General features: G+C 66.9%; 5 protein-coding genes across 5 annotated transcripts in view; 3 read left to right on the top strand and 2 right to left on the bottom strand.

The window, feature by feature from the left end:
- Positions 1 to 267: 267 nt before the first annotated feature.
- PFL1_02147 (uncharacterized protein) lies at positions 268 to 4708 on the bottom strand (the record flags this gene model as incomplete). Its single annotated transcript, XM_007879658.1, has 2 exons — positions 268 to 4288; positions 4392 to 4708. 2 exons carry the CDS (start codon positions 4706 to 4708, stop codon positions 268 to 270), a joined length of 4338 nt encoding a protein of 1445 aa, XP_007877849.1.
- Positions 4709 to 5897: 1189 nt separating this feature from the next.
- On the bottom strand, positions 5898 to 7581 carry PFL1_02146 (uncharacterized protein; the record flags this gene model as incomplete). Its single annotated transcript, XM_007879657.1, has 7 exons — positions 5898 to 6108; positions 6197 to 6255; positions 6365 to 6499; positions 6593 to 6652; positions 6740 to 6762; positions 6883 to 7029; positions 7143 to 7581. 7 exons carry the CDS (start codon positions 7579 to 7581, stop codon positions 5898 to 5900), a joined length of 1074 nt encoding a protein of 357 aa, XP_007877848.1.
- A 752-nt stretch (positions 7582 to 8333) lies between these two features.
- Positions 8334 to 8896, top strand: PFL1_02145 (uncharacterized protein; the record flags this gene model as incomplete). The annotated part of the gene is made up of 3 exons (XM_007879656.1): positions 8334 to 8425; positions 8632 to 8720; positions 8859 to 8896. The coding sequence occupies 3 exons, from the start codon at positions 8334 to 8336 to the stop codon at positions 8894 to 8896; spliced, it is 219 nt and encodes a 72-aa protein (XP_007877847.1).
- Positions 8897 to 9567: 671 nt separating this feature from the next.
- PFL1_02144 (uncharacterized protein) lies at positions 9568 to 9933 on the top strand (the record flags this gene model as incomplete). Its single annotated transcript, XM_007879655.1, has 1 exon — positions 9568 to 9933. The coding sequence occupies one exon, from the start codon at positions 9568 to 9570 to the stop codon at positions 9931 to 9933; it is 366 nt and encodes a 121-aa protein (XP_007877846.1).
- Positions 9934 to 11069: 1136 nt separating this feature from the next.
- PFL1_02143 (uncharacterized protein) overlaps positions 11070 to 12777 on the top strand; it is a gene marked incomplete at both ends in the record, with an annotated part of 3649 nt that continues 1941 nt past the window's right edge. The window contains 2 exons of the mRNA XM_007879654.1: positions 11070 to 11459; positions 11557 to 12774. Of these exons, the coding sequence (XP_007877845.1) occupies positions 11070 to 11459; positions 11557 to 12774 (1608 nt within the window). The remainder of the gene's footprint in view (positions 11460 to 11556; positions 12775 to 12777) is intronic.

Genomic DNA, 12777 nt, shown 5'->3' with positions numbered 1-12777 from the left:
GCGCGCAACGCCTTGCCAGGCCTGCCCCGACGCCGCACATGCTTCGCCACACCGTCCCAATTCGGTCGCCGTACCGCCCCGTACCGCCCCGTCGTCGTTCAGCTGTAGGCAAGCCTCTCTCTCGCTCCGGGCACAGGTCGGGTCAGGCCATCCCGACGCCGTCCTGTCACGCTGTGCGCATGCAAAGCATCCCGCTAAAGACTGCCTCGACAGGCTGGGGTAAGGTGGGGGTCGGCGCTCTGGGCACCTCGCTGTTGCCGCATCAATTCAGACAAAGCCTGTCGGGCCTGCCGCAGCACCGCCACTGCCACCACCTGCGCCGCCGCCGCCGCCGAAACCGAAGCCCAGCGGATCAGGGCCGATGACGGCGGGAGCTTGGGACATGCGGAACCCGAATCCCATCGCCTCCCAGTCATAGTCGTTCTCCAGCCCGTCGTCCGAGTTGGCCAGCATACCGCCACCGCCGCCGCCCAAGCTCGCACCGTTGCCGAACCAGCTTGCGCCTGTCGTCGAGCCGGGCCCCGGGCCGCCGTCCATGCCGCCACCGTGTTCGTAACCTCGTCCTAAGCCCTCTAGACCGCCGCCGCTGCCATGGTGATGCATGCCGATGGTCCCGTCCCCAGCGTCGAGATACGTGCTGCTAGCCCCGGCCGGTCGCATGTCAGCGAACCCGAGGCCGCCCTGCTGGCTCTGATCGCCGTTTGCGGGCAGGCCGGCCGCGCCGCCATCGGCCGAGCCGAATCCGCCGTCAAAGTTGATCGACAGCCCTGCGTCGCGGAAGAGCTGGTCCAGCTCCATGGCCGAGTCGGCCATGAGCGACGAAAAGTCAATCTGGTTTGGGCTGTCGGCCGCAGACGACGAATGCGCAGAGATCCTGCCCGGGCTCGCGCCGAGCGTCTGCCTTAGCAGCGCACCGGGAGAGCCATTGACGCCAGCGATGGCATCAAACTCGAGCCCGTTGCTGGGCGTGCTCCCAGCCTGTTGCGGCTGCCCAGGGTACGCGGCGGCGGTGGACAACGTATCAGCACCAGAGCCAGCGCTGTGTCCACCGGCCCGAGTGTCGCCGATAGCGTAAGGCGAGCCGGCCATTGGCGAGGCACCCGACCCATACGGCGATCCAAACGAGAGGTGTCGGGCAGGGCCGTCGATTGGTGGGAATCGAGGGCTGGCCGTTCTCCACGGCATCCGGGCGTCTGGATGTGCACCACTCGCGATGGCGTGCGGGCTCGTCGCCATCGAGGCACCGTCGGCCGAATAGTAGACCGAGCTGCGGCTACCAGATCGAGACCGAGAACGTGGATCCCCTGGCGGCAACGGGGTCATCCGCGACGACGGCGAAAAGCTGCCCGAAGTGTGCCCTCCGATGACCGGCGGACCGCCGCGGCCGCCAAGCGGGGTGACGTTGGAGCCCGGGCCATGGGCGCCCGGCCAGGTCGGCACCGGCGGTAGCATGGCGAGCGTACCTCGTGGCGTCTTGCCCGAGGGCTGCAGGCGCGATGGTGCATCCTGCGTGTACAGCGACCGGGCAGAGAGGCCTGGGCTGTCGGTACGGCCAACTGGCTGCCGCTCCGACCGCAGATCGCTCGTCCTGGCGCTCTCCCATCCAGTCGGAGCATCGCGCGCAGGGTCCCACCACTTGTCCTTTGGTCCGCTCATCAAGGCCGATGACGGGCTGGCGGCGGCGGACGGCTGATGCGCTGCCGGAGGTTGCGGCAGGAGACGCTGTGTCTGCTGCTGTTGCTGCCCTTGCTGCTGTGCCGGCTGTCGCGGCTGAGCTTGCGGCGCCTGTCGGGACGGGTCGCCGAGCGAGACTGTCGCGGGGCCCCTGGCCACCATCTTGTCGAGCTTCTCGACCAGCCCCGCCGTAGCCGCAAACATGGTCCGCAGGCACTTGCGGCACTTTTCGGCCGTGTACCACTGCAGTGATGCCAGCACGTCGTCGCAGGCGCGGCCGTAGTGCTCGATCTCGGCCACCTTGGTCGGGTGGTCCCGCAGCAACGAAGAGTGCAGCGAGGCCGGGTAGCTCGCGCTGATCTGCCAGATTGCGTAGAGGTAGCTGGTGCAGCTGATGAAGATGTTGTGGCCCGTCATCCAGGCGTAGTTGAGCTGGCCCTCCTTGGCCAGCACGGCGTAGATGTCGAGGATGACGCGGCTGCAGTCCTCGACGTGCGCCAGGTCCGAGCGGTTCGGCGTCGGGAAGCGCGGGCTCATGCCGTAGATCATCAGCAGAGTCTGCCGGAAGTTGAGCTCGAGAAAGATGGGGTTGTAGCCGCAGCCGGCGCGGGCCAGCTCGTCCCTCGACGAAGGTGCAAAGGCGCGCCAGTCGGCCAGGCGATCCAGCATGTCGACCTTCCAGTGCTCGAAGGACGCAAACCTCCGTGGGAGCTCGGCATTGGAGAAGAGCAGGCCCTGGATCTCGGACTGCAGGATGCGGAGGCGGAAGAAGGCGAGCGACACCCACCGGCTCCCGCTGCCAGGTCGACTCGACGACGGCGGAGCCTGCCTCGAGGCCGCGACGTCGCCTGGTCCCGTCATCGTCGCCGGTGCAGTCATCGCAGATGATGGCGAGCTGGCCCGGCTCTCGCCGAGTGCCGCCAGCGTCGAGGCGGCCTCCTTCCTCAGCCTCTCGGTCGAGGTGTCGCTCGCGCGCTCATCAAAGCCGGCAGCGCTCACGCCGTCGTCCACCGCGTCTGCGTCATCGCCGGTCGGAGGAGCGTCTTTGCCGTGCTGGCCCTCGGCATACTCATCGTCCGCCGGCGTCCAAGGCAGGCCGACTTTGATGTCGGTGTCGGCGATGCCGAACGGACGCCCGAGGTGGACGCCGACCGAGCGATCGATGCTGTAGGCGCACCAGAAGAGTCGTCGCTTCTTGTTGGCGATGCTCTCGGGAGCGCCGTCCTCCGCAGAGGGCCCGCCCTTCAGCAGACCGGAATTCTCGCTGTACAGGCCCAGACCCGTGGTGAGGCGGAGCGCCACGCCGAGCGTGTACCAGATCCCCGGCCGCGTCGAGCGCATCATCGAGTAGAGGGCCGTCAGCAGCAGGCACTGGAGCTGCTCGAGCGAGTCGCGGCCCATGATGGCGCCGACGCCGTGCTGGCCACTGCTCGCCCGGCGCGGGTCGAGGTAGAGCATGGCCGCCTCGTGGTGACGCTCGGCCGAGAAGCGCGCCTGCGTCCAGCCCATGGCCGCGGCGATGGCGAGGACAAGGTGGAAGAGGTGGCCGTCGGCGGGCTGCAGGTCGATCTCGACCTCGTCCTCGTGGAAGCTGGCAGACGCACTGCCATCGGCCTGCGCGTGCGACTCGGCCTTGGCCCGTGCCCGGCTGAGGCCCTCTCGACAAGCCGCTTCGAACCTCGGCATAAAAGTGCTGCGATCGAGCAGCGGCCACTGCGGGTTGACGCGCTCGAAGTAGGCGTCGACCAGCCTGCGGGCCACGGGCACAGGTGGGAAGGGGGCCGGGGGCGGCGACGGCTTCGAGAGCTGCTCAGGTGCCGGCACCGTGATGTCGGACGTCTCGGTGGCCTCGGCATACTGCATCGCCTCGGCGTCGTCGAAGGGCGACTGCTTCTTGCTGTGGCCCTCGGACGGGGTCGCCGAGCCGGACTTGGCATCCAGGGCAGGTTCGGCCTGCGTCTCACCGCCACCTGCGGAGTCGCGCGTCTCGGGCCGGCCGCGAGTGTCGCTACCGTCCTCCTCGCGCTTGACGGCGCCTTCGATGTCGGCCGCGGCCGATCCTTCTGGGGGACCCGGGACCGCAGGCCCGCGGGTCTTGGTCGCGCTCACCTTCTTTTCGCCGCCCGCCTTGGGGTCTCGGAAGCGCAGGCCCGCAGAGGCAGACTGCTGAATGGCTTGGCAGAGCAGCCGCGCTGGAGAGAGGCCGCTGGCGTACGAGTTGAGCTGGCGCAGCGATGGTCGCAGCGCTTTGGCGGGCAGGCTCTCGACGCCGTTGGCACCGAGCGTTAGCCGCTGCGGGCCGAGAGGGTGGTGATACACGCCTCTGCCGCTGCCGGCAGCAACCTCGACATGCTGAGCCAGCCGCTTCGCAGGGCGTTCAGTGGCGTCGTGGCGGTCCTCTGCGAGGTGCCTCTTGGCGGCTGCCTCGCTCGATCCAGCAGGCTGTCCTGGCGTCGCGCCGGCACCTGCATAGGAATGAGGCGCACACAAGGGGTCGGGGATGGCGCCGCTATGGTGTTGCTGATGCGGCTGCGGCTGCGGCTGCTGCGAGCCTCGTATCGCCTCGAGCTCTTTCTGAAGTTGGTCAACGCGGTCCTCTAGCTCGGCGATGTAGCTGCTCGCACGAAGGGTTGCGGAACGTGAGTCAGAGTGATGGGTCCAAGGAAAAGCGCAAGCATCTTCAAAACGGGCTCCAGACCAACCACCAACAAGCTCACCTTCTGCTGACCTCCCTGCCCGTGGCCGGATCGAGGCCGACACAGCTCTCGTTGGCCTTGAGGCATGGGCCACAGGACGGGAAGCCGAGGTCGCATTTGATCTTCTTGGTCCTGCAGCGGCGACACACCATGACGGGCCGGTGGAGCGGCTTGGCATCCTGATCGGCGGCCTGGGCCGAGGATGCCGGTTTGGGCGCCTTGGGCTCTCTCGGCTTGCGCGGTTTCTTCGCCGAGGCGGCGGGAGCGATGTTCTGGGGTGAAGCAGAGGGTCCGGCAGAAGAGCCCGCAGCTTCTGCTGATGGAGCAGAAGAGGCCATGATGTCGAGGGAGGAGATCGTTGGCCGGATACCAAGTCAAGGAGCTGAAGAGGTGTGTACGCGGGGTCGAGGCACCTTGCGAGGGCCCCGTCGAGAGGCCAGGTCGGATGCAGATTATAGGCTCTTGAGACGATGGCGGCGCGGCAGGGACGACCGAGGCATCTTTTCCTCGATCGGCCAGTGATGCTGAGGCCGTCCGCCGTCGTGCTTTAGCCGTCCAAGAGGGGAAGGCGATCCGATCTAGGAACCCGGTGCCAGCAGCAACAGCAGTCGTCGGCAGGCGGGGCGTGAAAGGTCCCTCGTTCGAGCAAGGCTGGGGCTGCCGAGGCGCAAGCTTCCAAGCTTGAGGAAGGAGGCAGCGGACGGCAGTCTTGACAGTAGTAGGTGAACAGGCCAGCAGGGCTGTGGCCGCCCGAGCATCCGCAGACTGACGAGACGGAGCCAAGCAGCGAGGGTGGCCGAAGAAGGTGGCGGCAGAGGCCAGTCGAGGATGCACCGCCTGCACTGCAATGGCGCAGCGAGGTCGATGTATCCGTCGATAAGAGGAACGGTGACGAGGGATCCCGGGTCGAAGGACCGCGCTGGGTGAGGGTGGGTAGGGAGGGCAGCGGTGGTGGTGGGAAGCAGGCCGGTCCGGCAACGGGTTGACGGCATGGACGAGCTGGAAAAAAAGGCGCGACAAGCGAGAATGAAAGGCACGGCCAGGCAGGGCAGGCAGCTCGGGCAGGGCGGGGCGCATGATGCACGGTGGGACCCCATCTTGGCCAGGCCAGGCCAGGCCAGTCCCGAGCCGACCGGCATCTCCCGGATCGGTTGGCGCCCCGGCCTTCCCGCCCCGCAGTCGTCGTCGCCGTCGTCGTCGCCGTCGCCGTCGTCCCAGCGATGTCCAGCTCCTCTGGTCACCTTGGCTTGCTCAGTGACAGGCTTTGACTCTGTCGTAGCCGCCGCAGCCTCGACCCGCGGGCTGCCCTCCACCGCCACCTTGGGTCGGCGATCTCCGAAGCCCTCGTTGGATGCAGGGTTCAGACCGGACGGCCGCCGTGGCGGGCCCCTCATCAACTCGACTGCTGCACTTTGCCGCCATCGGCGCAAGGCCATCTCCGGCAATCATCCAGGCCACTTCGATGGACAGTCTCAGTATTCATGGTCCTGGCGTCTCGGTGTGGCGGCGCTCTACACGATCCCTCTTTCACTGCTTCGACTCCTCGGACCACTTCTTGAGCATCTCCTTGCGCTCAAACGGAGGCACGCCCGCCGTCACCCGGAAGCCCGCAGAGAGCGACGACCAGTCGAGGTCCTCGCCGCCAATCGCCCGCGCTGAGAGCATGTGCTGGCGCGCCAGGTCAATGATGGGCAGCGGGCAGTCGACCGACTCGCCCAGCTTGATAATGTGGCTCGCACTGCATCAAAGGTGTTGGCAGAGGGGGTCGCTCGCGTCAGCGTGCTGCAACCCTGGTCCGAGGGCGAGTTCCTTGCGCCGATACTCACTCCTTGATGCCGCCATTGAGGGTGAAGCCGTTCTCGCCGTGAAAGTTGTTGGTCAGGATCTGCAACGGGGCCGGCGAGAGGAGGAAGGGTTCGTGTTTGTCAGCGCATCTTCAGGAGAGAGAGGGCATCCATGCGACGGCAGAGATGCACGCCGTCCCGGCAACGCACCTTCTTGCCGTACCCGAGCGCCGAGGGCGCCGGGTAGAACTCCTCGAGGAACTCGTAGAGGCGCTCGGCACCCACGCCCGTCTTGTCGGCCAGCGTCATGGTCTCTGAGAGCATCTCGATCGTCGACACGATGAGCTGCAGCCAAGGAGAGGGCAAGAAAGCGGTACCAGAACGTCAGAGGCTGGCTCCAGGAAGGCCCGGAACCGATCGGCGTGTGCCGAGACCCACGCTGTTGCCAATCAGCTTGAACGAAGCCGCTCGCTCCGGGTCAGATCCAAAGTCCATGATCTAAGGGGTTGGTCAGGCAGGTCGAGGTCAGTCGGGGGTTGATCAGTAGGCGTGGCGATTCGTGGCGATCATGCCGACGGTACCCACCTTTCGGCCCATGGCAGGAACCACTGTGTACGGCAACCCAGGGAGAAGGAGAAGAAGCGGGCGTCAGCGCGGGATCTCCAGCCGCGGCGACGAACTCCATCCATCTTGGAGAGCGCGAGATCCGCGGGCCGCACTGTACTCACAGAACTGGCTGACGTGCTTCTTGCTGTTGTGGGGTCCTGCGACGGCAAAGACGAGCTTGGCGTCGGCAGCCATCGGCGGCGGACCGAAAGCTGGCGCGGCGACAAAGTGACGCTTGGGCAAGCTCGACACCTTGCGCTCGAGGCCGCCTGCAGCGAAGCGGGTGCGAAGAAAGCGAGAGACAGATGGGTCAGGAAGAGCGCGCTACGCTGTAGACAGCTGCGGCATGGTCTCGCCGTCCAGCCACGCTACTGCTACGCACCGGTGGTAGTCGGGTAGAGGGTGCTCGTCTCGATAAACGTGGTCTTGAGGCCGCGGGAGAGCCTCTCCTGGGCCGAGTGCCCGACACGCTTCTCCTCGCCCTTGAGCAGCTCCTCAAAGACTTCCTCGGCGGCCGCGTCGTTGCTGAGGCTGGTGAAGATCAGCTCACACCTCTGTCCGATCTCGGCGGCGCTGCCGACGGCGCGGATGAGACCGTTGCTGCTCTTCTCGAGCTCCTGCGCCTTGGACACGGTGCGGTTGTAGACGAGCAGCGGGGGCAGCGGAGGGCTGAGGGTGGAGAGGTGCTTGGCCAGGTTGAGGGCCATCTTGGCGCCCATGTTGCCGAGACCCACCCATCCTAGCTGGTGCTGCGGGTGCGGCGTGCCCGGCGTGCTGTAGGGGATCGAGATGTCGACGCTGGCGTCGTTGGTGGCCGACATTGTGCTGGCGAGGGTCGGGGACGGGGTTGGGCGCAGAGGGGGCAAGGAGCAAGGTTGTGGGCTGCAGCGACGCTCGTTGTGGATGGCAGTGGTGATGGCGGTGGCAACGAAGGCAACGCTGACGACGACGACGGGAAGATGGTGGGGAGGGGATGAAGAAGACCAGCCAGCGCAAGCAGGCATGGCAAGCAAGGGGTCCCCATCATCCAGAGTTCCGCCGGCCGGCCAGCCAGCAAGGGAGGCCAACAGGCCTGGAGCTGCAGCCTGACATCGCCTGGCCTGCGCGCCTGGCCTGGCCTGGGCTTCAGCTGAGCAGACGTGGCCCGACCGTCGCCTGCTCCACATGGCAGGCCTGGCTGGCTCGAGTTTCCCCGTGCTCTCTCGGGCGAGTGCGTGGTGGCGGGACTGGTCGAGACGCAGGGGTTCGCCTGGGCTGGCTCGAGCGGACAGCCTGGCCAGCCAGCCAGCCAGCCACCGGGGCAGCATCTCGAGTCCACCGTAGCACGACCATCCCCACGTCCACCTCCTCCTCCTCCTCCCTCCTCTCTCCTCGACCGTCAGCGCCCGAGTCGTCCCAAGAGACCCGCCTACGACATCGATCTGCACTCGCTCCGCCTGCATCGCCGACGACGCCCGTAGCACGAGGCCTCAGCTGAAGGCACATCCGGTCCCGCTTCGCAACTGAACTCACCGGTCCACCGGCCGTCCGCTACTCTCCGCTGCTCCTCGCGTCGCCGCTTCCGAATATCGCCATGTCGGGCTGGACCACGATCTGGACGCTGATCGCGGTCTTTGGGGCCATCAGCGGCGTATGGATCACCACGCCCAAGGGGCCGAACCAGGTGTGAGTGAGCCGGCCGTGGAAGCAGCTGCGCCCGGCCATGGGGATCCCTCTAGAAGGCTCCGTCGGTGGCCCTGTTTGGGCCGCTTCGTCGCTGTCCGCTTGACTGGGGCTCTGAGATCAAACACCCTCGCGGGACGATGTGCTGATCAGCTTGCTCTCTGGCTTGCTCCACCTCCCCGCGTTCCTTGCTGGCTGCCGCTGCCCAGGATGATCCGGACATCGGTCGCCCTGGCACTCACCTGCATGTACCTGATGTGGTTCATCGTCTACATGGCGCAGCTCCATCCCGTCATCAGTGAGTCTCGACGGTCCTTGTGCTGGCTACGGGCTGCCTCGCGGGCCAACATCCTCAACGGCCGTGCTGGTCGAGCCTCACTGACGTCTGTCGCTCTCACCTTTCCGTTCCCTGCCCTCCTACCGCCTGGCCGAACAGAGCCAAAGCGGGGCAACCTGCGCTTCCTCGAGGAATGATGTGGTCCCGCCCCGTCGTGTCGATCGTCGACTCCTCAACGCCATCGGATGCGAGCCTCCCTCGAGCTCCCTGTACCATTAGATATCCCAAGGATGCGCCAGACGCTCCAACAGCAAGCCAGCGCGCTCCTGTCAGACGCCTGACGGCCGGCCTGTGCGATCGTTCGAGGTGGGGGAGACGAGCTCCGAGTCGAGCTGGGCGCAGTCTCTGCAGCGCATCTCTCAAGGGCAGATTCAGATGTAAGTGGTGGCGAGCAGGAAGGCGGACCTGGTCCGATCAAGGAGGCCGATGACTGCCATCATCCTGGCGGGCTGTGGCGAGGTCGACTCCCCAGGTGAGCGGGGTCTGTGGCAGCGCGTTGTGCCAGCCACCCACCCGCTAGTCGGGCGCGGGCCGCCCGATAGCAAGGCATCATGGACTGCCCGACGTCCATCACGGAGCGACGGCCGATGGCATGCCGTGTGTGGTGAGCATCATCAATCCTGCCCGGGCCGGGCCGAGCCAGGCCAAGCCAAGCCAAGCCAAGCCGGCCCCTCGTGCCTAGCCTGCTCTTGTGATGGTGGCGGTTGCAAAGCCGGAGGTGGACAGCATAGCGGAACGCTGAGGGCGGCTTGATTGAGGTCGATCGCACGCTGGTGCACCATGGAGGCTGAGGGAGGCGGGAAGAGACATGGATGATGGTGCTCATTCGCTGGCGGCCTGCAATAGCTGCTCGCCAGACAGCCGCACCATGGCATTACACAGACCTCGGCGACGAGGCACGCCGTATCGCAGCACGCAGCACGTTGTGCGCCAACGGCGCCTCAGCTGCGTGGATCCGTTCGGGGCGGCGAACCAGACGACGACGACGAGAGACCTGACAAGATGGCACAGAAAGAGGTGGGTGGAGAGGGTCGCCACGAGATGCGGGCCGGCAAGATGGCGGATCGCAAGCAGCCAACACGTCAGGCCAGGCAGGGTGGGTTGGGGCTTCGGCATGCCCGCCTGCCTGCTGTTGGCTTGGCTGGCGGCCATGTACGTGATGCGTTCGTCATGAGCCATCATCGAGCGGCGCGGGCCCACACCATAGCGTCATCCACCCATTGACGCTTGGATCGAAATGAAGAGGCCAGGAAATCCATGGAAACCACGCACGCACGCACGCTACGGCGCCGGGCGGAACGTGGCGCTCAGAGAGGAGGCAGGGGTCGGTGCGGTGGTGTGGTGTGGTGTGGGTGGGTATTGATGGCGTAGGCTGGCTGCCCAGCCCGGAAGGCCGGCGCCGTCCGTTGGCGTTGAGGTCTTCCGCTTGCGTCGCAGCAGCAGGCCTGCTGGGCATAGGCAGGCGATTTTGGCCAAGAAGCTTGCTTGCAAAGGTGTCTGTGCCGTGCCGGTTGTCGGCCTTGGCCTCGCTCCTCTTCGGCGTCATTTCGCAAGGCCAGGGCAGGCCAGGCCAGGCCAGCTGGCGGAAGCTGGCTCGTGGGGCACGGGCTGGGGCAGGCACGCCAGGGCGGCATGGCCGAAAAAGGGGTCGAGTGCGGCGCAGCAGGCAAAATGTGGGCAGAGCGGGCGCCTGACGACAACGGCGAGTCGCTCGCGCAGGTGGGGGCCGGGGCAGCACAGCCAGCCAGGCTGTCAGAATTTCACAAGCGAGCCCCCCGTGCCGTGTGCCATGCCGGACTACCGCCCCCCAGAGGCGAAGCAAAGCAGGCAAGCAAGCAGGCAGGCAGGCAAGGCCGGCAAGCAGGCACGCGCCGGCCGGCAGCCAAGCGATCCACCTGGCCAGCCCCACCTGCGTCCTACGGCGGTGCCTCCAACCTTTGCTCCTCGTCTGCTCGTCTGCTCGCCGATCCCCATCCCCCCTCCGGCCTCGCCGCCAACGTAGCCTCGTCGGGCTCTCACCATCATCCAGCAGAAGTCTCAAAAGCCTCCATCGCCCTCGTCACCATCCCAGCCGACACCGACTGCACCACCGTCACCACCACCTCCCTGCTGCGTTCACGGCCACGGCCACGGCCACGACCATTGCCGTCCGCGCCTGTTCCTTCTTCCTCCAGCAGCGCCGACACAGCAAGAGCTGGCAAGACGGCTCCTCTGCCGCATCCTACATCCATAGAAAAAACAGCCTCGCACCGACAGGTCGGAGCAGAGCCAAGGCAGCCACCCGCCTCGAGCCTCGAACGCCCATCCAAGATGATCTGCGGGTCGTCGTCAAAAGCCACGCGCGAGGGCGCACAGCACCTCGCACATACATCCGCCGGCGCAGACGTCGGCACCTGCCAGGATGCCCGTCCGCAGTCGCAGCAGGCCACCATCACCTCGGCAGTCGCAGCCGACCCAACCCTGCCGCCCTCGAAAGCCGCAGAGATCCTCTTCCCACCACCCTCGGCCGCTCGCCGCGGCCTGCTCCGCTTCACCATCAAGGAACAGCTCGAAGAGGGTCGCGGAAAGCACTGGGTCTGGGACAAGGGCGCCGTGCACGACGGCAACCGCGAGCCCGACGACGACGAGCTCGAGCGCGTCCGGCTCCGCTACGGCTACAAGGAGCTCGAAAAGGGCGGGCCCTCGCGCCTCTACCTCATGGTGAGTCCTGCTCGCGCCTCCTCGCACCTCGGGCCTCCCCATGTTTTCCGTCCGGCAGCTGACCCGCTCTGCTTCGGCCCCGCTCGCCACGCTTCAGATGCTGGCCGACTGCCTCCTCCCGCTGCCGAGGAACCCCATGTCCGGTGTCGTCTCGCCGCCGCTGCTCGCAACGACCGGCATCGCGCCGCTGTCGATCTTCTCGACGGGGCCCGACATCATCGGCCACTACTACGACTGCATCGTCGCGGCGCGCAAGGAAGTCATCCTGCTCACCAACTACTGGCAGGGCGGCAAAAACGTCGACAAGATCGCAGAGGCGCTGAGAGAGCTCGACCGCAGGGTCCAGAAGAGGCGGCGCCAGGCAGCGGCGACGGCGGCACGACGGGGCCGAGGCCGGGGCGCCTCGCCAGAGAGCGGCCGCACCGGCGACAGCGGCGCCAGCACGCCCGCGGTAGCGGCCAGCGAGGCCGAGAAGCAGGCGGCGCGGCTCACTGATACCGGCGCGCCAGGCTCGGCGGAGCGGTCCGAGGGCGACAAGGCTAGGCTCGAAGGCGACCTGGACGAGGTCGATGTCGACGAGCCGGGACCCGACGAAAAGGTCGTCGTCAAGCTCATGTGGGACCGAGGCCCGCAGACGCTGGCGGACCTCTTCCGCTTGCGCAAGCCCGTCCCGCCGGGCATGTGGAAGACCAACGGCCTGCCCGAGGAACACGAGATCCCCAACCTGACCATGGAGATCCTCAACTACCACCGGCCGCTGATGGGCACGTTCCACGCCAAGCTGCTCATCGTCGACCGGCAGGTGGCGCTGATCAACAGCAACAACATCCAGGACCGCCCCAACATCGAGGCCTGCGTCCGCTTCGAGGGCGACATTGTCAACTCGATCTACGACCACGCCCTCATCAGCTGGGGCAACCGTCTCCAGCCGCCTCTGCCCTGCCTCTCGATCCCCGCCCCCGTCGCGCCATCGCCCTCGGCGTTCATGACGGGCAAGTCGAGCACGCTGCCCTCGATGTCGCCCGAAAAGATGCGCGAGATGGCCCGCAACGCGCGCCAGCAGCTCAAGCAGGACGACGAGGCGACCGAGGACGAAAAGGAGCGCAGCCTGGTCGGCGGGCTCCACCTCGGCGACGTCGTCGACCAGATGATGCGGAGGGACAGCTACAGCCAGCTCGAGTCTCCGACGGCGGGAGGCGGCGGCGCGGCGGCCGCGGCGGCAGCGGCGACACCCGTCGGAGGTGCGTCGGCGGGGACGCCAACGACATCGCCGACGGCCGACGGAGGCAGCGCAGCCGGCGTCGACAGCGAAAAGGCG

Source organism: Pseudozyma flocculosa (assembly GCF_000417875.1).
Source record: "Pseudozyma flocculosa PF-1 unplaced genomic scaffold scaffold00005, whole genome shotgun sequence".
Classification (NCBI taxonomy): Eukaryota; Fungi; Basidiomycota; class Ustilaginomycetes; order Ustilaginales; family Ustilaginaceae; genus Pseudozyma; species Pseudozyma flocculosa.
Note: the sequence above shows the minus strand (reverse complement) of the source record. Positions and strands in the feature narration are given on the sequence as shown.